General features: G+C 32.3%; 2 protein-coding genes and 1 pseudogene across 51 annotated transcripts; all 3 read left to right on the forward strand.

The window, feature by feature from the left end:
• Nucleotides 1–45: 45 nt before the first annotated feature.
• On the forward strand, nt 46–4,155 carry LOC112733739 (NADH dehydrogenase [ubiquinone] iron-sulfur protein 1, mitochondrial-like; annotated as a pseudogene).
• LOC112733738 (sugar carrier protein C-like) lies at nt 4,004–8,325 on the forward strand. The gene is made up of 4 exons (XM_025782787.3): nt 4,004–4,462; nt 4,547–5,176; nt 5,283–7,037; nt 7,714–8,325. The coding sequence occupies exons 1-3, from the start codon at nt 4,004–4,006 to the stop codon at nt 5,742–5,744; spliced, it is 1,551 nt and encodes a 516-aa protein (XP_025638572.1). The 3' UTR covers nt 5,745–7,037; nt 7,714–8,325.
• Nucleotides 8,326–20,502: 12,177 nt separating this feature from the next.
• LOC112733741 (nucleolin 2) lies at nt 20,503–24,599 on the forward strand. 50 transcript variants are annotated; one of them, XR_011870015.1, is made up of 10 exons: nt 20,503–21,061; nt 21,628–21,722; nt 22,062–22,148; nt 22,247–22,291; nt 22,369–22,460; nt 22,536–22,653; nt 23,104–23,192; nt 23,323–23,410; nt 23,504–23,595; nt 24,100–24,599. XR_011870015.1 is itself a non-coding variant. In XM_025782805.3 (9 exons), exons 3-7 carry the CDS (start codon nt 22,099–22,101, stop codon nt 23,357–23,359), a joined length of 339 nt encoding a protein of 112 aa, XP_025638590.1. In that variant the 5' UTR covers nt 20,537–21,053; nt 21,628–21,722; nt 22,062–22,098; the 3' UTR covers nt 23,360–23,410; nt 23,504–23,595; nt 24,100–24,599. The 50 variants fall into 50 exon arrangements, 33 of the variants coding, with proteins under 33 accessions (XP_025638590.1, XP_025638581.1, XP_072068728.1 ...); XR_011870009.1 differs by having other exon boundaries at nt 20,537–21,069; nt 21,571–21,722; XR_011870007.1 differs by having other exon boundaries at nt 20,537–21,053; nt 21,558–21,722.
• The last annotated feature ends 1,896 nt before the right edge of the window (nt 24,600–26,495 follow it).

The following is a 26,495-nucleotide window of genomic DNA, read 5'->3' on the forward strand; positions in this document are numbered from 1 at the left end:
GGGATAAAATTGAAACAAAATAAAACTTAGGAATATTTTTAAAAATTTTATCAAATTTCAAGGACCCCCGTTGCCGGCGCTAGGGTACACTTCCCTAACCCGGAGGACGCCATCGAGGTGTTCGTGGATGGGTACCCGGTGAAAATCCCCAAGGGCATGACTGTCCTTCAGGCCTGTGAGGTTGCCGGCGTCGACATTCCCCGCTTCTGTTACCACAGCCGCCTCTCCATTGTCGGTAACTGCCGCATGTGTCTTGTCGAGGTCGGGAAGTCTCCCAAGCCTGTTGCTTCTTGCGCCATGCCTGCTCTTCCTGGTCGGCTTCTTATTCTTCTTCTTTTTCTTTTTGAACGATTAGCTGTTGTAGTTCGTCCTTTTGTTGATTATATGCATAGGATTTCATTTTGGTGTCCCTCTTGTATTGTGATTGCCGGATACGGTTATGACATGTTGGAATTTGATCATGTTCATGATTAGAGGGATTCGGCACATTATGATGATTTCTTTAGGAATGAGATATTGATCTGTAGGAATGAAAATTAAGACCGACACTCCTGTTGCAAAGAAAGCTAGAGAAGGAGTGATGGAGTTTTTATTGATGAACCATCCACTAGATTGCCCAATTTGTGATCAAGGTGGGGAATGTGATCTTCAGGATCAGTCAATGGCTTTTGGTTCTGATCGTGGTCGGTTCACTGAAATGAAGAGATCTGTGGTAGATAAGAACCTTGGACCTTTGGTGAAGACCGTGATGACTCATTGCATTCAATGTACAAGGTAAATATTTTGCAAATCTAATTGTGTGAATTTTGGATATAAAGGTGCTATTTCTTTTTGTATCAAAATAAATAAATAAAGGTTCTGTGTAGTGGAAGTCAGGAATGCATTATGTTATACAAGCTATGATTATATTGTTCTAGATAAGTAACTTCCACTTTAATGGTTTATATCATGTTTATTTGTGGAATAATCTTTAAAAAGAATTAAGCATCCCCTTATTCTAAAATGAGTCAGTGGTCGATACCACATTATGGAAGATTTTGAAAAAGATTATGTATTAAACTAATTTACATGGAGTGAAAATTGCCTTCCTTGGAGATATGTTAATCTGATTTTCATTTTGTTCCTGTTTGGGCTGGCTTTGGCTTCTTTTAAGTTGTCTTAAACTAATTTACATGAAGTAAAAATTACCTTCCATTTTATGTTTTCACTTACTCGCTTGAATGCTAAATGTTGTGTAAAGCAATGTTATGTGGTTTGCTAAAAGGCTCTTGTGAAATTCCTTCCCCCCCCCCCCCCCCCAAAACAGGTGTGTTAGGTTTGCAACAGAGGTTGCTGGGATTCAGGATCTTGGCATGTTAGGTCGTGGCAGTGGAGAGGAGACTGGGACATATGTTGAGAAACTTATGACAAGTGAACTTTCTGGAAACGTGATAGATATCTGTCCTGTTGGAGCACTCACGTCGAAACCTTTTGCTTTTAAAGCCCGAAATTAGGAATTGAAGGGAACAGAAAGCATTGATGTTACTGATGCCGTTGGATCCAATATTCGAATTGACAGCAGAGGACCTGAAGTCATGCGTATTCTCCCTCGTCTAAATGAGGTTTGATCTGATGAAAATATTTTACTTAACTGTTTGTGGTTCTTTCTTGTGGTTGCTAAGGCTCCAATTATTTTTGTGGCACTTAAATTTATTTGTTTCTGTAAACAAAAATCATCACTCTGTTGATACACTAAGCTGTTGTTAGTCTGCAGATGTTTAAGGAGCACTTGATCCTCTTGTGGGTGAGATATTGGAGGGACTGTAAGGTTTTAACATGTTAACGTATTTTTGGTGGGGTTGCATTCCCCCATTAGTTTTTCACTCAACAGGATCCTGTGGGGGGGGGGGGGGGAGGAAGGGGAGGGGATGGGAGATTAAGGTGCTTTACCTAGACTCCCTGCATGCCTTATATTGGACCCCACAAACTTTGGCCTGCAAAATTTTTGTTGTTCAACGTATTTTTTCATAGTTCCATGCTTCTTTGTCATTGTTACTGTAGCACCTTTTTTCTTCTGTCTAGAAGGTTCATTTTTATATTTATAGTTTGCCGATATAGTTTATTCTGCATTCCCTTTGCAGGACATAAATGAAGAATGGATTTCAGACAAGACCCGCTTTTGTTATGATGGTTTGAAGAGGCAGAGGTTAAATGAACCTATGATTCGTGGTCCTGATGGACGTTTTAAGTCTGTCAGCTGGGCCGATGCCCTTGCTGTGGTAGCTGAGGTTGCCCACAAAGTTGAACCAGAAGAAATTGTTGGAATAGCTGGCAAACTTTCCGATGCTGAGTCCATGATTGCACTAAAAGATTTTGTAAATAAGATGGGATCAAATAATGTGTGGTGTGAAGGCATTGGTGAAAATACTAGTGCAGATTTGAGATCGGGATATATTATGAATACTAGCATTGCTGGTCTTGAGAATGCAGATGTCTTTCTGTTGGTTGGTACCCAGGTATATCACTAGTCTCTGATTTTAGTGAGTCATTTCTAAATATTCCTTATGTACGTCTTTCTAACTATGCTGATGATCAAATGGTTCTTGTTTTATTCAAATTCCATTTCTTTTTAGTAGTTACCGTGTCCATGCACTTGATTCTATAACTGTTATTTTGGGGTTTATAGGCATGGGTAGGTTTAGAGAATACAAGACTATCAACAACAAAGAATTTTTGTGAAGTATTCTATATTTTTGCTGAGTTCATCTACTATTTACACATTGTGCTTTCTTGGGTGCATTATTTTTTTGTATTTGGTTATCTAATACTATCTTGTGTGTTTAATATCAAATTTGCAGCCAAGGGTGGAAGCTGCTATGGTTAATGCCAGAATACGCACGACTGTCAGAGCAACTCAAGCCAAGGTTGGGTACATCGGTCCTGCTACTGATTTCAACTATGACCACCAACATCTTGGTACTGGCCGTCTGGCCCCCAAACACTACTTGAAATTGCTGAGGGCCACCACCCATTCTCCAAGACTATATCAAATGCCAAAAACCCTGTTATCATTGTTGGTGCTGGAATCTTCGAGAGAAAGGACCAGGATGCAATTTTTGCAGCTATTGAAACCATTGCAAAACAAAGGAAGGTTGTCAGACCTGATTGGAACGGCCTTAATGTATTACTTCTTCATGCTGCCCAGGCTGCTGCACTTGACCTTGGACTTGTGCCTCAATCTGAAAAAAGTCTCGAGTCTGCAAAATTTGTATATTTGATGGGTGCCGATGATATAAACTTGGACAAGATCCCAGCTGATTCTTTTGTTGTTTATCAAGGTCACCATGGTGACAAGAGTGTTTATCGTGCCAACATCATTTTGCCAGCTGCAGCATTCAGTGAGAAGGAAGGAACCTATGAAAATACTGAAGGATGCACTCAACAAACTCTGCCTGCAGTTCCAACAGTGGTGACTCCAGGGATGATTGGAAGATAATTCGGGCTCTGTCTGAGGTGTCTGGAATCGATTTGCCCTATGATTCAGTTGGTGCTGTTCGTGCTCGAATCAAGATTGTAGCCCCAAACCTACTGCGCCAAGATGAGAGAGAACCAGCTACATATATTACAAATTTTTTTTAAACAGGTGCGCACAATCACACTTCCTCAAACAACAAAAGAATTATAATTATAATTATATATAGATGAAAACTCAGATCCACTGTACCTGAGTTTTCACCTTATATATAAAAAGATAAATAAGAGATGAAAATAGATTATTTAAAATTCAAAAATCAAAATATATGATTTTGAAAAAGATTTGATGCTAACTGAATAACCGAAGATAGATATTTAAATTTAAATTTTTAAACACTTGGATAAGCTTCATCCGCAAAGTAATTCAGCTACAAAGATAATTAATCGGTTAGATAAACTTCATCCGCTAAGTAATTCAACTATAAATAAGAGCTATTCTTGTTTAGTGTTCATCTGTTTTAACTGATTGCTTGTGTTGGCTAATACGATAATGGCAGGTGGTTTCATAGAGAAGGGGTCTTCCGAAAAGAACTATCCCGGAAAACTCACTTTCAGAGTCTTCATAACATGTGTCACCGCTGCATTTGGAGGTCTTATCTTTGGATATGACTTAGGCATTTCAGGTGGAGTCACCTCCATGGATCCTTTTTTGAAGAAATTCTTCCCTGATGTGTACGCAAAGGAGCACAACATTAAGCCCACTGATAACCAATATTGTAAATTTGATAGCCAAGTGCTCACACTCTTCACTTCCTCTCTCTATTTGGCTGCTCTTGTGGCCTCAATCTTTGCATCCAAGGTCACTCGAGCCTTCGGTAGGCGCCTCACCATGATCTCTGGCGGTGTTCTCTTTCTCGCCGGTGCAGCTTTGAACGGCTTCGCCCAGCAAGTTTGGATGCTTATTGTTGGCCGCATGTTGCTAGGTTTTGGAATCGGATGCGCCAATCAGGTACTACTAATAATAATAATAATTATCTGTATGATGTTTCTTGCTAATTCATAATAATCATTACATGTTTTTATTCGTTGATAGTCTGTGCCGATCTACGTATCCGAGGTTGCTCCATACAAATACAGAGGAGCACTTAACATGTTGTTTCAATTGGCAATCACCATTGGCATTTTTGTTGCCAATATTCTGAACTACCTTTTTGCCAAGATGGAGAACGGCGAAGGGTGGCGCTATAGCTTAGGTTTGGCAGGAGTCCCTGCAATAATGATCATCATCGGTGCAATGTTTCTTCCTGACTCACCAAACTCGTTGATCGAGCGTGGACAAGCTGAGAAGGCCAAGGAGGAACTAATCAAGATTCGTGGAACCAATGATGTTGACGAGGAGTTTAAGGATCTTGTTGCTGCCAGTGAAGCCTCCAAACAGGTCAAGCATCCTTGGTCTTCTTTGCTCAAAAGTGAGTACAGGCCTCACCTCACCATGGCCATAGCCATTCCCTTCTTCCAACAACTCACTGGCATGAATGTCATCACATTCTATGCTCCTGTTTTGTTCAAAACTATTGGCTTTGGTGGAACTGCTTCCCTTATGTCTGCCATGATTACCGGAGGTTGTAACGCCCTTGCCACCCTTGTTTCCATCTTTACCGTTGACAAGGTTGGCAGACGAAAGCTTTTTCTCGAAGGTGGTGCTCAAATGTTTATCTGTCAGGTATATTAGTTACATGTGATTCATCAACTAAAATAAAAATTTCATTATTAATATTATTGTTGGTATATATATAAGTTTAATTTGTTGTGTATGTGTGTATGTATAGCTTGTGATCGCAGCTGCAATAGGTAGCAAATTTGGAACAGATGGAAACCCTGGAGTTCTTCCCAAGTGGTTTGCCTTAACTGTTGTGGTATTCATATGTATCTACGTGGCGGGATTTGCATGGTCGTGGGGTCCACTAGGATGGTTGGTACCCAGTGAAATATTCCCGCTTGAAGTTCGATCGGCGGCTCAGAGCGTCAACGTTTCAGTTAATATGATCTTCACCTTTGCCATTGCCCAAGTTTTCACTGCGATGTTGTGCCATATGAAGTTCGGGCTCTTCATCTTCTTTGCATTCTTTGTGATTGTTATGAGTATCTTTATCTACAAGCTCTTGCCAGAGACAAAGGGTGTTCCCATTGAAGAAATTTCTCTTGTGTGGGAGAATCATCCATATTGGAACAAATTCGTCAAGTCCTCTGCTCAAAAGAACAAAATTGCTGCTCCAGATTCTCAAGTTTAGGATTGCATAAATATTCTTTAAGATCTTATACAAAAAAATGAAAATAATGATTAATTAAATAGTATGTCTTTTTTTTTTTTTATTAAAGATAGGAGACTCGAACCTGTTAATTGAGTATGTGGAGATTATGCCATTCGAACTATAATTAATTGGCTAAATAGTATGTCTATTATCTATTATTTTTAATTAATCAATTAAATAGTATAATTATCATCTATCATTTTCAATTAATTATTGCAATTAGTATATATTCACTATTTATTTATTACTCATTTAAAATTATATAAAAAAATCAATGATCAATTGAATTCGCATTGATGAAGAGTGAAGACCTCCTCCTAGTGCCTGGAGAGAAGCTTGAGTGAGATCCGGTTTATTGTCCGGGTAGGGCGGTTTCGGGTCTTTGGGCAGATCAGCCTAGCTGCCATTGGGCCACATCCAAAAAAAAACACTGGCGTAGTCACTCACTGCTCACAATCACAAGCATAGGTCGGTGACTGAACGAATGGGCAATGCTCCCAAAAAATGTGGAGAGGAAACTATAAGCGTAAGCAGCATGAAATTGAGAGGCCCATTTGAACAACATTCTACATTCATCATTTCATTCACCAACACCATTCGTATACAGACCGTATCAACCCGAATAATAAACCGGAGCAACCCACCATAATTTCTCTTCTTCCCCTTCAACTCCACACACACCAACACTCTCCCCACTCAAATCAATAGACCCAAAGATCAATCGGAGATTCAGATTCCTGCAACGATCCGACAGCACCCCTCAAATCCCACGGGATCGCCGTAACACAATCTCATAGATAGAGAGAGAGAGAGAGAGAGGAAGAAGAAGAAGAAGAAGAAGAAGGAATCGGAAGAAAAATGGGGCTGGGCTTGTTATCTTCAAAGGCCATGAGACCCACCTCAAGGCTACTCAATTCTCAAAACCCTAGGAACATCTTCATCCGCACCATTGTCTCCAAGCCCGAGCTCCAAAAGCCCGAGCTGCCCAGGCCCAGGCCCGTCCCCCGGATCTTCCGCCCCGGTTCCCCGTTGCCGGCGCTAGGGTACACTTCCCTAACCCGGAGGACGCCATCGAGGTGTTCGTGGATGGGTACCCGGTGAAAATCCCCAAGGGCATGACTGTCCTTCAGGCCTGCGAGGTTGCCGGAGTCGACATTCCCCGCTTCTGTTACCACAGCCGCCTCTCCATTGTCGGTAACTGCCGCATGTGTCTTGTCGAGGTCGGGAAGTCTCCCAAGCCTGTTGCTTCTTGCGCCATGCCTGCTCTTCCTGGTCGGCTTCTTATTCTTCTTCTTTTTCTTTTTGAACGATTAGCTGTTGTAGTTCGTCCTTTTGTTGATTATATGCATAGGATTTCATTTTGGTGTCCCTCTTGTATTGTGATTGCCGGATACGGTTATGACATGTTGGAATTTGATCATGTTCATGATTAGAGGGATTCGGCACATTATGATGATTTCTTTTTTCTTTAATTGATTTCCACTGGCATGTACAAAACTTTGTTATTAACAGTTTATGTCCAAATTTGTGCTTCCTTGAACATATTATGAAGTTTGATCGGGTTACGTTGTTGCCTTGTTGACATGATGTAATTTGTAGAGGATGGTAATGAAATATCATTTAGCTTTAATCCAGTTATCTTTGGTGCTTTTTTTTATTTTATATTTTTTTTAAAAAGAACAAACTTTCAAACCGTTGTTTCTGTGTTTAGTAATTATCCGTGTCAATTGTTAATTTTGCAGATTTCTCACTAGTTCTCCCTTTCTCTCTTTGCACACTGATTTCCCTGTATTGTGTTTCTATAATAGAGAAATTATAAGTTATCATTCGCATTAAGCCGAACACACTAAATGAATACAATGCTTGGATTTTGTTTGGATGGGGTTTTTAACCTTTTATTGATCTGATTCTTGTTAAAGATTTAAGCTAATGAGATATTGATCTGTAGGAATGAAAATTAAGACCGACACACCTGTTGCAAAGAAAGCTAGAGAAGGAGTGATGGAGTTTTTATTGATGAACCATCCACTAGATTGCCCAATTTGTGATCAAGGTGGGGAATGTGATCTTCAGGATCAGTCAATGGCTTTTGGTTCTAATCGTGGTCGGTTCACTGAAATGAAGAGATCTGTGGTAGATAAGAACCTTGGACCTTTGGTGAAGACTGTGATGACTCGTTGCATTCAATGAGTAATCTGAAATCTCAGGTCCAAGCTGTTTTAAAGAAATCTGTTCATTCAGTTCCTCCCTTCATTTCGCTTAAAGATGATCAAAGGGAGAAAGCTGGAACCAGCAAGCGGGTAAATAAGAGAAAGGTAACCCCTGCCAGAGCTCCCTTCTTCTAAAGGCCTCCGGTTATGTAATAATCAAGGAAGTTGCTCTATTTCTTATGTAAAGAGATTCTTTATCATCTGAATTTTTGTCTTTGGTGGCTTCTACTTTTTGATTATCATATGACTATGCATGAGGTTACTTCAAACTTTATGACATTCTGGCTAAGTTGCTGTTTGTGGTTTTATGACATTCTACTTTTTGTTGGGTGGATTGCAGATCCATGATATGTTTTTTGTGTGTTAAGATTATAAATGTACAATACATGCATATTTTTTTTAATTTTATCTAAGTAAATTATTCTTAATCACGTTACTTTCATTTTAAATAAATTTATTTTTTATTAAGACTTAAAAGTGCTCAAATTCAAGATTTCACATTTGCGAAAAATCAAGTCATAGGTCTAGTACTCTAGTTCATATCTGTGCTTAAACCATCTACATGTGTTTAAAGTTTAAAACATCGTTTCTACCTATAATATCCCTAATACAGTTCCATACTTCCATCATTTGGAGCAATGGACACTCATCATATATGGCATTATGGCAAGATTGTACCGATATTTCTGGTTCTGTATACAATAAGGAAGACATTCTAAATGTCATTTTCAAAATTGAAAAACCAACTAAACATATGGTCCTTCCAGCATTAACTGTTGTAGACTGTATAGTCTGTAGTAATCGTATTGCCATGCTTATGCTTGTTTTTTAGTGAAGGCTTTATGTTTAGCCTAAGGTATTAAGTAGTCTCTTGTTTAATTTATCATTTTCCTAACTCGTTGCTTCAATACAATTAAATGGTGTCTAGTTTTATATTGACATATCATTACATTGTGACATTGAGGGGACAATTTATAATAAGATTTCGTTATAATTTAAAATTGGATTGTTCAAATCTTAGTTCCTCTTCACTTTAAGTAATTGCTTTACCATATAAAATCATCGTTAGGTCATCTTTCTTTATATATATATATATATATATATATATATATATATATATTGGTGAATTCTACTGAACCCTCTTTAAAATAACGTGTAAGTTATCCTTCATGATGTGTTACATTCTAATTGGTCATTATCTTAACCATAGTTGGGTTATTTTATAATTTATTATTAGATGAGTAATGATATAATTTCTTAAAATATCAAAACCTCACTACCGTTAATTGAAACACTTTTTCACTCTTCCATTCTTTCTTCATCACGTAGCTTCGATCCTTCTAAGCATCGCCATATCCGTCATAACAAAAAACGCCGAAGTTCGTCATCTACTATCTTCTCACACAATCTCTCTTTTCAATGCATCATCTCTTAAACGACGACGTCGTTGAATTTCCATAATTAGTAATGTTGTCGTCCTTCTCAATATAGCCAACGTCAACTTGTTGCTATCTCCTGTCCTCACTCGATGCCTCTTCTGCCGTAGATCACTCCTTACCAACATAAGTAATAGTTAGTCTAATTATTAAATTTTTTCATTAAAAAATATATCTTTATTTAATTACACGATAGAACATATATTCATATGTAAAATATAATATAATAAAATAAATTTATTCAGAGTACTTAAAGTATAATTAAAATCAGGAATATATAAATATAATAATAAAATCCGTACTCTAAACAAGCAAATATATCTTTTATCATACATAAATTATTTTAAAAAATAAATAAATTGTTAAAATTAATAACACAAATTTAAAAGGATAAAATCCAACTTTTTATAAGTCTTTTTTTATAGAATTTTTATTCTTTTAATTTTTAATTTATTCGTACTTTATTATTTAATTAATGATTAAACCAATTATTTTTATGAGAAATTATTTTTGTATTATCTTAAAGAAGAGACCAATATAACAGTTTAAAAAATAATGTAAAAATGATATTTTAAATAAAAAATAGTTAATATTAAAATTTTTAAATAAAAAAATAAATTGGATAGATATTTAAGAAATAAATATGCCTAAAATAAATAAAACAAACAAAAATAATTCTCTATTCTCAATAGTACTCCCATTTTGTGTGTTTTATTTATTTTAGATATATATTTTATATTTATCTCTTAAATATTTATATAATTTATTTTTATATTTAAAAAATTTGATATTAAATATTTTTTATTTAAAATATCATTTTTAAATTATTTTTTAGATTGTTATATTGGTCTCTTTTCTAAAATAATACAAAAAATAATTTCTCATCAAAATAATTTGTTTAATTATTAATTAAATAATAAAGTACTAATAAATTAAACATTAAAAAAATAAAAATACTATAAAAAATACGATAAAAAAATTGGATTTTCTCATTTTAAATTTGTGTTATTAATTTTAATAATATATTCATTTTTTAAATAATTTATGTATGATAAAAATAGGTTTACTTATTTAGAGTATAAATTTTATTATTATATTTGTATGTTTATGATTTTAATTATACATTTAAGTAGTTTGAGTAGATTTATTTTATTATATTATATTTTACATATCATATGTTCCATCATATAATTAAATAAAGATATTTTTTAATAAAAAAAATTTAATAACCAAACTAATTAACTAACTATTAATTGTGTTGGTAAAGAGTGATCCACGGCATGAAGAGTGAGTGAGAGGACAGATAGCTATGACGTCGATGCTGAAAGGACGGCGAAGTTATGGCCGATGGGAATTTAACGACGTCGTTAAGGGAGATGATGCACGGAAGGAAAGAGAGATTGCGTGAGAGGACAGTAGATCGCGACCACGTCGGAGCTTCTTATGGCAATGCTTGAAATGACCGTAGCTACGTGATGAAGAAAAAATGGAGGAGTGGAAAGGTGCTTCGATTAACAGGACTGTGGAGTTTTGATATTTTAAGAAATGATATCATTACCCATCTTAAATAATAAATTACAAAATAACTTAACTATGGTTAAGATAATGACCAATTAAAATATGACACCTCATGAAGGATAACTTACATATTATTTTAAAGAGGGTTGAATAGAATTCGCCAAAAGTTTAATGAATAAAAGGAAAAATTGTTTTAACATTATTATATATCCTATTTTATTTTATACCTCTTTTTCTCAAATTAAAGTTTATTGTTGACTTTATTTTATTTTTGTAATTAGATTATATTTATTTATTATATTTTCAAAATATAAATCCAACAAATATATATAGTTAAAGTCGACTAAATAATATTCGTATGGTCGTCAACATAAGATTGTCATAAAAAAGAATGTTGATTATTATCATGAGAAATTGAAGGAAGAAAACAAGGTTATTATTACTATTACTTGTAGTATTATGCTGTTGGAAATAAGGCCGAAAGTGAATTGAGTTGGATCGAGTCAGACCAAATTCAGGTTCGATTTATGAAAATTGAGCTTGGCTCATTAACAATTGAGTTTATTTTTTAAGTTTAAACTTGACTCATCTAAAATTCATGAACCGGTTCGATCTCACGAACTAACTTAAATCATGAACATAATCTATAATTTTATATTAATAAATTATAATTTATACTAAAAAATATAATTTATTATTGTATATCTATTAATTATAAATTTTTTATTTATATCATACATCAAAATTATATAAAAAATAATTATAAAATTTTAAATAAGAACACTAATATATATACAATTATATGGTGAAAACTCAGGTGAAGTCGACTTCACGTGAAGTTTATATCTGAGAGCTGTTAGATGAAAATTTAGTCAAATCAGTCAAATCATCTGACGGCTCTCAAATATCAACTTCACGTGAAGTCGACTGCACATGAGTTTTCACCAAAATTATATACTATTATTTTATATGTATATATATAATATTAAAAATATAAATTATATATATATAAAAAATATATGTATTAACATATATATATATATATATATATATATATAATGGAATCAGTTTATGAATTAATAATGAGCTGAACTAATTTAAATTTAAATTTGATTCATTTAATTTATGAGTTCAATTTTAAGTTTAAATTTGATTCATCAGCTCACAATCAATTTATCAAATTATTAATGAATAGAGTTAATTAGAACTGACTCATAAACTCACTTGGTTCACTTTTTCCGTTTTAAAAATAATCATCATCTATGTCTATGGTTCAGTTTCCAAAGCTACATAATGGATTTGAATCCGCGACTCGGATCCTTTCCACGTACATTTTATATTTTTCTATTTATTTTATGTAAACTCTTTTAGTCTCTACTCTCTAGCGATTTATTTATAATTTAATATAAGTATAAATTGCGATAATTTGTGATAGTTTAGGTATACATTTTAAAATTTTTATACCCCATAGAGATTTATATCATTAATTTTTTTTTCAGAAGACCCCTTCTTTATGAAACCACCTGCTATTATTGTATTAGCTAACACAAGCAATCAATCAAAATAGGTAAACATTAAAGAAGAATAGCTCTTATTTTATAGTTGAATTACTTAGCAGATAAAGCTTATCCAACTGATTAAATATCTATCTTCGATTATTCGGTTATCATCAAATCTTTTTTAAATCATATATTTTGATTTGATTTTTGAATTTTGAATTATCTATTTTCATCTTCTATTTATCTATTTATATATAATTATAATTATAATTCTTTTGTTCCTTGAAGAATTGTGATTGTGCGCACTTGTTTAATTTGGATAAACACCCGTACGTAGGATTATTATTATTATTATTTCATATTTTTTTATGTTATTTACTTATTTTGAAGTTGTTAAATTATTATTATTTAGAAAATGTTAGTAATTATATTTTATTAATTAAAGAAATTAAAAAATTAGACAAATTACATAAATAAATAAAATAGAACTAAAAATTACTCGATTACAACTTTTGAATAATAGGTACATTTTTATTCTAAACTTATTTGATGTAAACCGCTTTTGTTTTGAGGTATAAAAAATTAGAAACTGATACTAAAATTTCAGTTTTTGTTTCTAAAATTTTAGTATTTGAGTATCTTAAAAAGTAGAGACTCAGAATACTAAAATTTTTTAAGATATAGACTAAAACTTTAATAAAATTTTTTACTTAAAATATCCTCATTTCAATTAATTAATTTTAACTTTATTTTTTTTATAAATTAAATTAGAACTTCATTCTTATTTCAATATCTATCTCCTACATTATACCAAATACAACACTGAGACTTATTTCAATCTCTGTCTCTCAGTTTCAATTTCTAAATCTTAATCTTTCAATTTCTGTCTCTCTTCTAAACACTACCTAAACATCTCAATTTATTCATATCTATTATTTCATTCCGTGTAGCTTTGGAAACTGAACTATAAGCATAACTGATGATTATTTCCAACAACATAACACTACATAGTAATAGTCATAATAACCTTATTTTCTTCCTTCAATTTTTTATGATAATTATCAATCTCCTTTTTTATTACAATCTTATATAGATGGGCATATGAATATTTAGTTGACTTTAACTATATATTTTTGTTGGATTTATATTTTAAAAATATAATAAATAAATATAATCTAATTATGAAAATAAAATAAAATCAATCAATAAACTTTAATTTTGTTAGAATATATTAGGATGAATTAGTTTTTATTAGAATTATTTAGCATATTTGAATATTTATTATAGGATATTATATTTTTATTATTTCGATTTTCTTAATACTTATAAATACTTTTTTATATTGTATCATTCTACACAATTTAAATAGATACAAACCTTTTTTTTACTATTTTTTCTTATTTTCTAACAAATTTGATAAAAAGAGATATAAAATAAAGTATGATGTACAATGATGTTAAAACAATTTTTCTTATCCATTAATTTTTTTTATTCAGTTTAATTTGATTATAAAAATAAAAAACATTAATAAACTCAACTATATATATTCTAATTACAAAAATTAAATATTTTTATTTTTGGAAGACAAAAGATTGAAAATAAAAAAAATTAATTATTTTAATTTCACCTCTTATAAAAAACATTAGATAATAAGATTTTGTCTTATATTTATAAAAGTCAACATAAAAAATCAAATAGGCTTATCAAGTTTATATACATTTGTTTATTTTATTAGAAAATTAAAAAAAAATCGAATAAAACTGATATTAATTTTATTCAAAATATATAGTTGAGTTTTTATTCAAATTAAAGTCAGATAATTAAATTGAATCACAAACACTGCCCAATGTAAACTGAGTTTAATTTAATAAATTTGATCTCGTAACAAAAAATTTAATGAATAAAAAGAAAAATTATTTTAAACTTATTATACATCTTACTTTATTTTATATTTCTTTTTCTCAAATTAAAATTTATTGGTTGACTTTATTTTATTTTTATAATTAGATTATATTTATTTATTTATTATATTTTCAAAATATAAATCAAACAAAAATATATAGTTAAAGTCGACTACATATTCATATGGTCGTCAATATAAGATTGTCATAAAAAAGAATGTTAATTATTATCATGAGAAATTGAAGGAAGAAAATAAGGTTATTATTTCTATTACTTATAGTATTATGTTGTTGAAAATAACATCATCTATTAATCAAAAAAAAAAAAAATCATCATCTATGCCCATGGTTCAGTTTCCAAAGCTACATGGATGTGAATCCCCGACTCCCTTACACGTAGTTTTTTATTTTGCTATTTATTTTATGTAAAAACTCTTTTAGTCTCTAACAATTTATTTACAATTTAATATAAGTATAAATTACGATAATTTGTAATAGTTTATGTATAAATTTTAAAATATTTATATTCTATAATAATTTATATAATTAAAATAAGTTTTAATATATGTTTTAAATATTCGTAATATGAAGAATTTAAGTATTATTTAAAAGATATTAATTTATATTTTTAGAATATTTTAATTTAATTTGATGTATTTTTATTTTGATTATTTAATTACTAGATTGGGCTTTATAATTGTGAGTTTAGAGTTTTTTTATATTTTAACATAATAAGAGATTATAAATATCTCATAAACAAAGGTAGTCGTAGTATAGAATGATTTAGAGGTTTAAATTTTTTTTTTTGTTTCGTAATGAAACCATTGTGCAAACAATTGAGGTTAAAGAGTCTCTCTTGTTGCATGAAGGAATTGGATAGAAGATTGAGGAGTTATGGCGTTGACAAGTTAGGTTGAGGAATCCTTTCTTGTTGTGTCAAGAAATTGGGTAGAGAATAAAATAATTCTCTTTGTACTCAATTTCAATATATCCTTTTTGTTTTTATTTAAATTTTAATTTATCTTTTTTTATTTTGTTTGAATCTTTATCTTTTTGTTTATCTTTTATTTCTTTATCAAGTTCAAAAAATATAATCATTATCCAAATATTATAATTGAGTAATTTTAAATTCTACTTTATTTATTTATGTAATTTACTTTAAAAAAGGATAAATAATTGTATATTATCAATTAAATTTTAAATATTTAAAATACCCATATATTTAAAAAGTTTTTGCTTTTTATAATAATTTTAAATTTAAAAATTATAAATTCAAATTATTTTATGATTCAAATATATTAAAATTAAGACACTTATCTTAGAAAATAAAAATTATACAATTAATTTATGATTTGGATTTCATTCAAATCAATTTATTCTTATAAATTAAAAATTCAGATATAAATAATTTTATGTAAAATTAATAATTAAAAATTATTAGATAATAATTTTATTAAATTTATTAAATTATTTAATAACTTTTAATTATTAATTTTATAGGAACTTAATTGTAGTTGGTTCCATACTTTCTCCTAATTCTGAAGTATAGGTGCTGGTTAATTAGTTGGCAAGTACTTGTTACAAATTACACTATGCTCCCTCAAAATATTCATGTTTGGAGAAAAGAATGGCAAATAATAGCAAATTAGTAACATTAATTTTTTTCTACTTGTTTTGTTAAATAATAATGAATGAAATAGTTTATCAAGGGTAATTTATGTATTTAAATAAACTTTCAAGATAAATTACGTAAATATAATAATTGACATTCTTTATATGCGTGCATTTTTTTAAATTATGTAAATCACGCATTGGCTAATTATATACCATTTCAGTCGAACAGAAATCGCTCTTATACGTATAGCGGTTTATAATAAAAAAAAATGAAGAAAAAACTGCTACAAACAGAAAATATCAAGCGGCTAAAATAGCTTTGAGTTGCAGCAAATTAAGTGAAGTTTGGTTTGAGAAGGAAAAAATAATAATTTATTTATTTATAAGAGATAACAATATTTTTTCACTTTTTTTAACAAATTTATATAAAATATAATACAAAAAAATCATATAAAAAATGATATTATCAATGCAAATTCAATTGATCATTGATTTTTTATATATATAATTTTAAATGAGTAATAAATAAATAGTGAATATATACTAATTGCAATAATTAATTAAAAATAGTCGATGATAGTTATGCTATTTAATTGATTAATTAAAAATAGTAGATAATAGGCATACTATTTTATTAATTATTATAATTATCATTTTTATTTTTTGTATAAGATCTTAAAAGAAAAAATAAAAAAATAAAAATAAAAATAAATAAATTCTATGTTTTTAATCGAAAACTTAATATATCAAATTGTATAAACTTTGCATTTTGGGATTGTTCGTATGTTTGAACTAGTAAATTATCCGGTAATTTTTATAAATTTTATACACTTTCATATATTAAAAAATATTTTAAATTAACAATATAAAGTTTATTTGATTTATATTTTTAATTTTTAATATTTTTTTGCTTTTAAAATCTTATAAAAAGATAAAAATAATAACTACAATGATTAATAGGTTTCGCTAGAAAATCAATTAGAAAAATAGTTAATTAGTTGAAAAATAAAAATTCTATTATAAAAAAATAACTTTTTTTGTCCTAATTTTTTGAGTTAGAACGAGAGAAACTAAAAGATTAATGAGAATTGTAAAAAAGAAAAATGATATCATGGGCTAAAGGCCCAAATAAAAATAATAAAAACACTTCTAACTTTTGAAGAAATCAAATCCTATACTATCATAGTGATGCAATGTAGCCTCTAAGCGTAGCATATTATTACCAAAGAAAAGGAGGACAGAAAAATTAAAGAAGAAAGAAAAGAAGATGTAAGTTGAGGAGCAGGAATGGTTATTAGCAAGGTTTTGAAACTGAATCGGTCATCGAACTGCTCTAGTTACTGATTTATTGGTTTATAAATTTAACTAATTTAACCGTAGTTGAACTGAAAAAATTGTTTTATAATAAAATAATAAATAAAATATAAATAAACAAACAAAAACTATACGATTTTATCAATTTACAAATTTAAAAGATTTTTTAAAATACTTTTAAAATATATATTTTCAAGTACTTTTGTCATTATCATCTTTAATTTTACACTCATCACTCAATTAAAAAAATCCACAACCTTAATCCTTTATGATTTCTTTTGAAAAAATAAAATCCCATTCAAGAAGGAAATCATTTAGGGGTGGCAATGGGGCAGGTTTTTGCTCTACCCGATCCCGCTCCACTTTACAATAATCTGCATAAACCCGTCCCGCTTCTACCTGCGGGTAGTAAATGGTTGAACCCTAATCCGTCCCCGCAGGTATCCGCCCCGCCCCTACCCGCCCCTATAATTATTAAAATCTAATAAATAAAATTAAATTTCAAAATGTATATAACTATCATCACATACATAACATAAATTAAAGTAAAATTTTAAATATAATACAATATTATCAATCATTTTACTAATTATTTTATATATATTATACATATTATATATTAAAATTATATATTATATATATACCGGGACAGGTAGTACCTAAATCCGGCCCCGTCCCGCCCCGCCCGCCCAAAAACCCGCCCCGAGCGGGTAGGGGCAGGGTGGGTACCCGCGGGTTCGGGTGGTGTTGCCATCCCTAAAATCATTGCTGTAAGTAATTGAGAATATTTGTGAGACTCAGCACCAAGACATAGAACAAGCATACATAAAGAGCAGTATCAAATAATCCAGTTCTCAATTCCATGAATCATAAACAAAAAGGTGTCTAAATATCTACAGAATCAATCAAATTTAGCATTAAAAAGTATCAAAAACTAAATTTTGCAATTAAAAAATGGAGTAAAAGACATTAGTAATGAGAGTGGCTTGAACTACCGTCTTCTGCATCAGAAAAATACACTACCATCATCATCATCAATCCCAAGACCTCCAACAACAGCATCATCTTCATGATTTCCTTGCTCTAAATCAATAGCATGGGACATCTGTTGTTTGTTAATTTTTTGAAAGCATCAATTTGGTTTAAAATTAAAACATAGCAACAAATAATCATCCTAAAGTCTGAAACCAACAAATTTATCAACAAAAATTCAAAAATAACATACTTATAAATTTAAAAACAGCAGCAGCAGAGTAAAAAATCCATTTTTAGCAATAATTTTGACAACAACACAAAATCAATTTCTTTGATTGATTTCACATTCAAAAAATCACTAATCAGATTCAGAACAGACTCAAACAGAGCAATAATAGTACAATCCAATTACAATATCATAGCAATCCACTACCCAATAATCTCAACAAACAACATCCAAACAATTAATCATGCTTTAACAATTAATCATTTAATCATGTTTCAAGTAAAAAAATTTTCAACAATTAATCATGCTTCAGCCTTCAAGCAATTAGCTTCAACAATTAATCATACTTAAAGCAATCAGCTTCAACAATTAATCATTTAATAATTCTTTAAATGGGTGTTGACCCGGTCTGTATACGAATGGTGTTGCTGAATGAAGTGATGAATGTAGAACCAATAATTAATCATACTTCAAATAATAACAGCAAGGTTTAGAAGTTAGAACCAACAATTAATCATACTTCAACAATTATTATTACAACAAATTAGACTTATACCTAGGGTTAGTGGAAGACAGAGAAGAATGCAGAGCTGGCGGCGACAGAGACAGTGGCTGGGGTGGAAGGGTTGAATAGAGCTGGCGCCGACGGGAAGACACTCGCGAAAGCAACTGGCACTGGCGGTGGCTGCGATTTCAACGGCTGACAGGAAAGCTGGCTGAAAGGAACTTGCGACGGTGAGTGACTTCCACGGACCTTGCAACAACGGCGATGGCTGAACGGATGTTGCGCCGGAAGCTTGAGGTGGAGACTGGAGACGTGGGAACTGAGAGCGAGAGGTGAGAGTGGAGGGATGGAAGGGAGGCTCGAGAGTGGGTTTGTGCTGTGGGTGTCTAGGGGAAAGACTAGGGTTCCTTTTTTGGAGCCAAGTCAAAACGCTGCGTTTGAAAAAATTTCAAAAACCGGCTAGGTTGCGTTTCAGTTTGACCGACCGGTTTTCGGCCGGTTCGACAGTCTAGTTTCGGTTTTTGAATTTGACGGTTTTACTTTCTATCCGAATCGTGTTTGTTAATGGTATTCAGTTTGATCGGTTCGAACCGATTTTCAGAACATTGGTTATTAGGAGTAATGATGGAGTTATTGTGGCAGCTGATATGAGAATCTCAACCAACTTAAGCGTAGAAGAATGAAGCAGAAACAACGGCTTGCTACTTGGGCTGAAAATTGGCTTTTGAGTTTTGAGCACTGGCTGAGAATCACTACATTGAGGTAGCTCAAGCACAATAACAAATATAACCTTAGAAGAATGTCCCAAAGTTCTGTGAGAGTTACAGTGCACAAACCTAGATTAACACTGAAGCAAGTAATAATTTTCCCATCAGAATCTCGCAGAATACCTCCACAAGCCATTCTTCTATCGTTGGAAAATGAACTATCCGAGTTGAGTTTGATGGACGGATGCTTCGGGAATATTTAGATTGAGCATGATAATAATCTTTGACCAACTGAAAAATAAGATCATGAATTCTGTCTTCTGCTAAAATTTTGTCTTTGTTAAAATAAAAGTGTTTTTTCGAGACCAAAGAAAGTTTATAATAGTAGAAAAAAGAAGGGATCATGATACTAATTTTTATATATTATGATACATTCACTACAAGAAAAAAGGTCTATGGCCACGCTTTAAAAGCGTGGCCAAAAGTAGTCAATGGCCACGCTTTTAAAGCGTGGCCAAAAGTAGTCAATGGCCACGCTTTTATGAGGGTAGCGACTGAATAGAGATTTGGCCACATTTTTTCTTGCTACGCTTTAAAAGCGTAGCGAAAAGGGTCAATGGCACGCTTTTATGAGAGTGGCAATTGATTCGAGATTTGGCCACGCTTTTTTGCTACGCTCAAAAAACGTAGCCATAGAGAAAAACAGGCACGCTTTTAAAGCGTGGCGACAATTTTTGTTATAGGGTCATTTTAAAAGCGTGGCCGTTTCCTCCAACTCTTTTGGCACGCTTCAAAAGCGTGGCCAAAAGGTTCCCCAAAGAAAAAAAATTTTAGAGAACTCCCTTCGAAATTACTAAGTTACAATTGCAATACACCATCTACTCTTCCAAACTTTAGCTTTCCCCTTCTTTGAATTGCCTTAGCTCATTCAGATTAAAGAACCCTAAGCCCTCCACGCACGAGGTGATGATTGCTCCTAACCCTAACCTTGTCTTCATTATGCCTCACCCCATCCCACTTTTCATTGTGCCTCACGAAGAACCCCCTGATCGCGATGAAGAGCATCATATCGAAGAACCCTAACCTCTCTTCATTGTGCACTCCGCGAAGAACGTCGCCGGCGCGCGTGATGCTTCTGTCGGCAATCCCTCTTCTGGCACCCGTAACCCTCCTTTGAGTTTCTTCTCTCTTCTCTCGACACTCTCTCCCTCAAGCTCACTGTGGCTCACCTCTCTCACGGCTGGTCTCGCCGTCGACCTCTCTCTCTCTGGTTTCACGCTTCTCTCGCGACTGTTTCAGACTTAAGCTCGTCGCAAGCTCTGTCGCTCTCTGTCACCATCGCAAGCTCGTCTTCTTGCTTAGGCTGTCAACGCTTCCTTTGTCGTGAGTTGGTCCGTGGGTAGGGGAGTTTCAGCTTCCTTCAGCCCTGTTATTTCTTTTTCAGTTTCATTATTATAAGTCATCAGTATATCTTGAATTTGTTGTTGAAAGTTGAGATTGTTGCTGAAATAATGATTCAATTGATTTTGTTTTACTGTAAATCATATTCCGAGAATTTGAATTTAAGTTTTTGTTACTGAAAGCTATTCTACTTAAATTTGTTGTTAAAAATGATCAATGAGCTGAATTTGTTGCTGCTAAGTTGAATTGTTACTGAACATATCGCTGAGCAATTTTTTGTTGTTGGATAACGTCACTGTTCTTTTAAGTAGCAAGTAGGTTTAAACTTCTAATGAAATCAGTGGGATTTATTTTAAAAATTACAGTTTTTAATATACGAATGTTTTAAAAGTGCATGAGTTGGTTATGGCTGTGTTATGTTGAATGTGTTTGTTAAATTGATTTTTATTGTTAAAAAATGAACTAGGTTGCTGTCTTCTTATTAAGGTTGATAAATTAGGAATTGGGAGGATCAAATTGAGTTAGATGGAGAAGTGATTGAATTGAGTTACCGCAGCTCGTAGGGGTTCTATTCCCTGGTGGCAATTGCTGAGAGGAAGCGTAGAGAGAAGCTCAGCCAACGGTTCATTGCTTTATCTGCCCTTGTTCCTGGTATAATGTTTCATTTCAATTAAATAAGCATGACTAATAATTTTATTATTTTCAAGGATTTTTTTTAGTTTATAAGTTTTTGGTTAGATTAGAATTTCCAGTATTTATCTTTTTCTTTTGTAATCTCCATCTGATTGCTCGTGTCATTTATTTCTGGGCCTTAGTTTCCTACTTGTATTATGTAGTGTTAATTGCTATTGTTCTCTCTTCCATTATATTCAACTTGAATTTCTCAATTTAAATATCTGAATTATGTACTATTTTTTTTAAATATTTTATACTATGTGAACCATTGTTTATTATTTTGTTGTGTTCAATTTCTTTTGCTATTCACTGTAGACTGTAAAAGTTTCAAAAGAAGGCAGTTATAGTTCAGATGACAGTGATGAGGAAGAAGAAAAACCTTCTAAAACTCCTCAGAAAAGTGTAAGCATCTCGCTTTGTATTTTAATATCGCTGTTTGAAGGCTTGTTTTGCTTTGTCTTGTGATTGTGCACTAAATGTATTTTCCTCGTGTGAAACAGGCTAAGGATGTCGAGATGGTTGATGCTGACTCAGCAAAGAAAGTTGTATGTTACTGGTCTCATTTTTTTATTCTTTTTAAATGTTCTAATATCTTTGATGGTAATATATCTTTGCTTTGCAGTCTAAAACCCCTTCTACACCTAGTGTTGCAACAGGTGGATCAAAGATACTATTTGTTTGAAACCTGTCATTTAGTTTGCAACGATCTGACTTGTATGTATTGTATATCTTATATTTCCTTGTTTATAGTGTATTTTTTTCTTATGATGTCATGTTACTGTTGTTCAGTGAGGAGTTTTTCAAAGATTGTGGAGAAGTAGTTGATGTTCCTTTTTCAGTTGACGATACTGGGAGGTTTAAACGCTTTAGACATGTTGAGTTTGCTATTCCAGAGGCAGCACAAAGTGTAAGCTATTGCTCCTCAAATATCTACAGAATAATAAGTTATCTGTGGTGGTTGCATAGCTTTTCCTAGCTACTTTTCTAAAACCAGTCAAATATATTAAGTGTTAAAATTAAATAATTTCTTTTTGAGTACTTGTGTTGTTGGAAGTTATTGGCTGCGTTAACTAATTATCATGTTTTTTTTATATGAAGTTAATTTAATTGTTGTAATATCATTCATTTTGAAGCTAATTTTTTTCCAACAACTGCCTTGCTATTTCTATGCTGTTAACTAATTGCTATTGCTTTATTGATTTGTTTTCTCCTCCATAGTGTTGTTTGATATGCATCACTGCAATCTATTTTTTGGTTACCCTCCATCCCTTTTTACTTTGAAAAGATGTTTAAATTATGTATTTGTTGATTTATTGGGGTTGTGTATTAATAATCCTTTTGGTTTTCATACTTGTAGGCTCTTGAATTGAATGAGCATGAGTTGTTGAATCATCCTGTTAGGCTTGATTTAGCTCGTGAAAGAGGTTCATATATCCTTGGTGGCAGGTAATTATTATATCTTCTCCTCTCTCTCTCCTATGCCTCATATCTACTTCTATCACCTTTTTTTCCGCTCCCTTTCATGCCTTGCTTCCACTTATTTCCTTCTCTTTATCATTTGTAATACTTGTTTCAGTTTCAGCAATTCCTTCCAGAAAAGTGATCAGCGTTAAACTGGTCAAACTATATTCATAAGGGGTTTTGATAAATCTCTTGGAGAAGAGGTAATTTTATTTCTATCATGTCTGCTGCTGCTTCTCTTGCATGTGTTTCTTTTTGCAATTCATATTTGAATACTGCCAAAATTGTGGTTGCAGATAAGAGCTAGCCTAAATGAGCATTTTGGTTCCTGCAGGGAGATCTCGAGGGTGTCAGTCCTAAAAGATTTCGAGTCTGGAGGTCCTAAATGGTTTGTTTCTTCTTCAAATCCTTTTTCTTTTTTGTTTATTTTTATTGTGAAAGATTTGCTATTTCATTTTTTGTGTATCCTTTTTGTTTCTCAAGTTGGATGCTCAAAATGATTGTGTTACGTGTTGCTTTGAGTTTAGCAAATTGACACCAGGTGTAATTTACAGTTTTGCCTACATCAACTTCAAGGATTTTTCTAGCATGAAGAAAGCTCTAGAACTCAATGAAACTGAACTTGCTGGTGGTTATTACCTCTCTGTTGAAGACAGAGTGTTTATTATTAATTTTGATAGTGTTTATTATTAATTTGACAGAGTGTGGCGTTGGCTTTGATATGATAATTAACTAAAAGTTTAATTTCTTTATCCATTTATTTATTATTAATTTTTATTATTTATAGCTTGAGAATGAGGACATGCTCTATCTACTTTCTATTGATGATGATGAAGAGCAGTGCATTCAAATACCATGTTAATTTTTGGTTATCACTGCTAGTATTTAACAGGTTATGGTGGTTGATGCTGAGGCATACACCTATGATAATGAGGTCATTAATAAAGCTGAAGCAATGGGAAAGCCCAAAAATCCTGAAGAAGAAGCTACTGTGGAAACTACTAGAGCCATAAAACATCATCAAGAAAGCTAAAGCAATGGGGAAGCCCGAAAATCCTGAAGAAGAAGCTATTATGGAAACTACTAGAGCCATAAAAGCTTCTCAGTTGTTGCTAAATACCATTGAAATCCTGAAGAAGCTGGATGCTGTACGTCTCTTAGCACATAGTGGAGGATGATGATTAGTTTGGTGAATTGGGTGCACATATGTGAGGAGGTTGATCAAAATTATTGTTAGATAGGATGGCAAAGTTATTGGAGTTGTAATTCATGTATTAGGAATACATTGCGAAGTTGTTATCACTTTGATTTTTGATATTTTGTTATACTGTTACGTGATTAAACATTTTTTTGTGACAAGTTATGTATGTTGAATTAGTGGATTTAAAATTATTGGTCATTGTCTAAATTTTAAAATTATCTATTAATTTTGTAAGGTTTTATTACAAAGATTAAAAAAGATTAAAAAAAACTATAGGTTATTGAACAAATTTTTTGCCACGCTTTAAAAGCGTAGCCGTGTGTCTTGCTATTGGCACGTTTTAAAAGTATAGTTGTATCTCTCTACATTGGCATGTTTAAAAAGTGTAGCCATATGTCTTTCTATTGGCATGCTTTTAAAGCATGGCAATCTTTAAAAGCGTGGCAAAAAATAAAGCGTGGTGAAAGTTCACCAAAAGCGTGGTGCTAAAGCAACCGGCACCCTTGCAGTTGTGACCCTTTCAAAAGCATACCGGTAACTCAAAAAATGTGGCGAAAAGTTATCGCTACGCTTTTTTGACTTTTCGCCACACTTCAAAAACGTAGCAAAAGACATGTTTTCTTGTAGTGATTTTAGAGAATTTCAAATAATGAATTTCAATTTTGATCACATACTATATTTTATTTTTAGTTCAACTTTCACTACAACTATGAAAGAGATTTTTAACAAAAATTCTCTAACCAAATTATTTGTGTAACAGCCCAGGCTACCTGCTAACACGATATTGTCCGCTTTGGTACACAAGGCCTCACGGTTTTGCCTTTGACGATAGGAATGATAGCTGAAGCTCCCCACACTCACTCGTCAAAACGCGTCATGTTAGGGAGAGGTATCCACACCCTTATAAGACATGCTTCGTTCCTCTTCCCAACTAATGTGGGACCTTACAATCCACCCCCTAAGGGAACCCATCGCCCTCGTTGGCACATCGATCCGGTCTCTAGCTCTGATACCATCTGTAACAGCTCAGATCACCCGCTAGCATGATATTGTTCGCTTTGGCACACAAGGCCTCACGATTTTACCTTCGGTGATAGGGATGGTAGCCAAAGCGTCCTCCCGCGCACCACACTCACTCGTCAAAACGCGTCATGCTAGGGAGAGGTATCCACACCTATAAGGCATGCTTCGTTCCCCTTCCCAACCAAGCCCAGCGCCCTCGTTGGCACATCGATCCAGGCTCTGGCTTTGATACCATCTGTAACAGCCCAAACCACCCGCTAGTACGATATTGTTCGCTTTGGCACACAAGGCCTCACAGTTTTGCCTTTGACGATAGGGATGATAGCCGAAACCCCCCACACTCACTCGTCAAAACGCATCATGTTAGAGAGAGGTATCCACACCCTTATAAGGCATGCTTCGTTCCCCTCCCCAACCGATGTGGAACCTTACAATTTGCGCTCCTCCATTTAATAAACAAGCATGATGTTAGTTTATGTTAACGAAAAGTTTTGGAAAATAAAAATTTTTAATTAAAAATTATCAAAATTTATTATTTTTTATTTTATTTAATATATTTTATAATAAATAAATATTAAATAAAATAAAGTTAAACTATTTAGACTGATTTTTTTTTGTCTCTTTATTGTTACCGAAGAATTAATATCAAAGCGGATAAAAACTTAAAATTTCATAGTTGAATGGTAAAAAGTTGAAGACTCGAAGGGATAGTTATACTTTGGCGAGTAAATTTATATTTAAATAAGTAATTAAATATATAGTCAAAGAAAAATTCAATATGGAAGATTTGATGCATGCCTGCATGCGCTTTATATATGCTAAATTAACAAATCACGCTTCCTAAGTTTTCTATATCAACCTACGTGTCACATATAATAAGCGCCCTCAAATCAATTCATGGTTACATTATTAACACTTTATTATTCACAGTATGAATAAGTCATATGTATTATGAGACTTGTTATATATACAATTTTTTTTTTTGCATATAAGTCTATACAAATCAGTTTAAATTTAACAAAAATAACTTTTAATTTAAAAAGCGTATAAACACGCGCTTCCTC

The sequence above is a fragment of the Arachis hypogaea genome, chromosome 13 (genome assembly GCF_003086295.3).
Source record: "Arachis hypogaea cultivar Tifrunner chromosome 13, arahy.Tifrunner.gnm2.J5K5, whole genome shotgun sequence".
Lineage (NCBI taxonomy): Eukaryota > Viridiplantae > Streptophyta > Magnoliopsida > Fabales > Fabaceae > Arachis > Arachis hypogaea.

What these genes read in the sequence shown, in the direction of transcription:
- LOC112733738 (XM_025782787.3), top strand. Translation starts at nt 4,004, where the DNA reads ATGGCAGGTGGTTTCATAGAGAAGGGGTCTTCCGAAAAGAACTATCCC. An exon ending in GAATCGGATGCGCCAATCAG is followed by an intron (nt 4,463 to 4,546) that starts GTACTACTAATA and finishes ATTCGTTGATAG; the next exon opens with TCTGTGCCGATCTACGTATC. An exon ending in CTCAAATGTTTATCTGTCAG is followed by an intron (nt 5,177 to 5,282) that starts GTATATTAGTTA and finishes GTGTATGTATAG; the next exon opens with CTTGTGATCGCAGCTGCAAT.
- LOC112733741 (XM_025782796.3), top strand. Translation starts at nt 22,099, where the DNA reads ATGACAGTGATGAGGAAGAAGAAAAACCTTCTAAAACTCCTCAGAAAA. An exon ending in CTAAAACTCCTCAGAAAAGT is followed by an intron (nt 22,149 to 22,246) that starts GTAAGCATCTCG and finishes CGTGTGAAACAG; the next exon opens with GCTAAGGATGTCGAGATGGT. An exon ending in TTCCAGAGGCAGCACAAAGT is followed by an intron (nt 22,654 to 23,103) that starts GTAAGCTATTGC and finishes TCATACTTGTAG; the next exon opens with GCTCTTGAATTGAATGAGCA.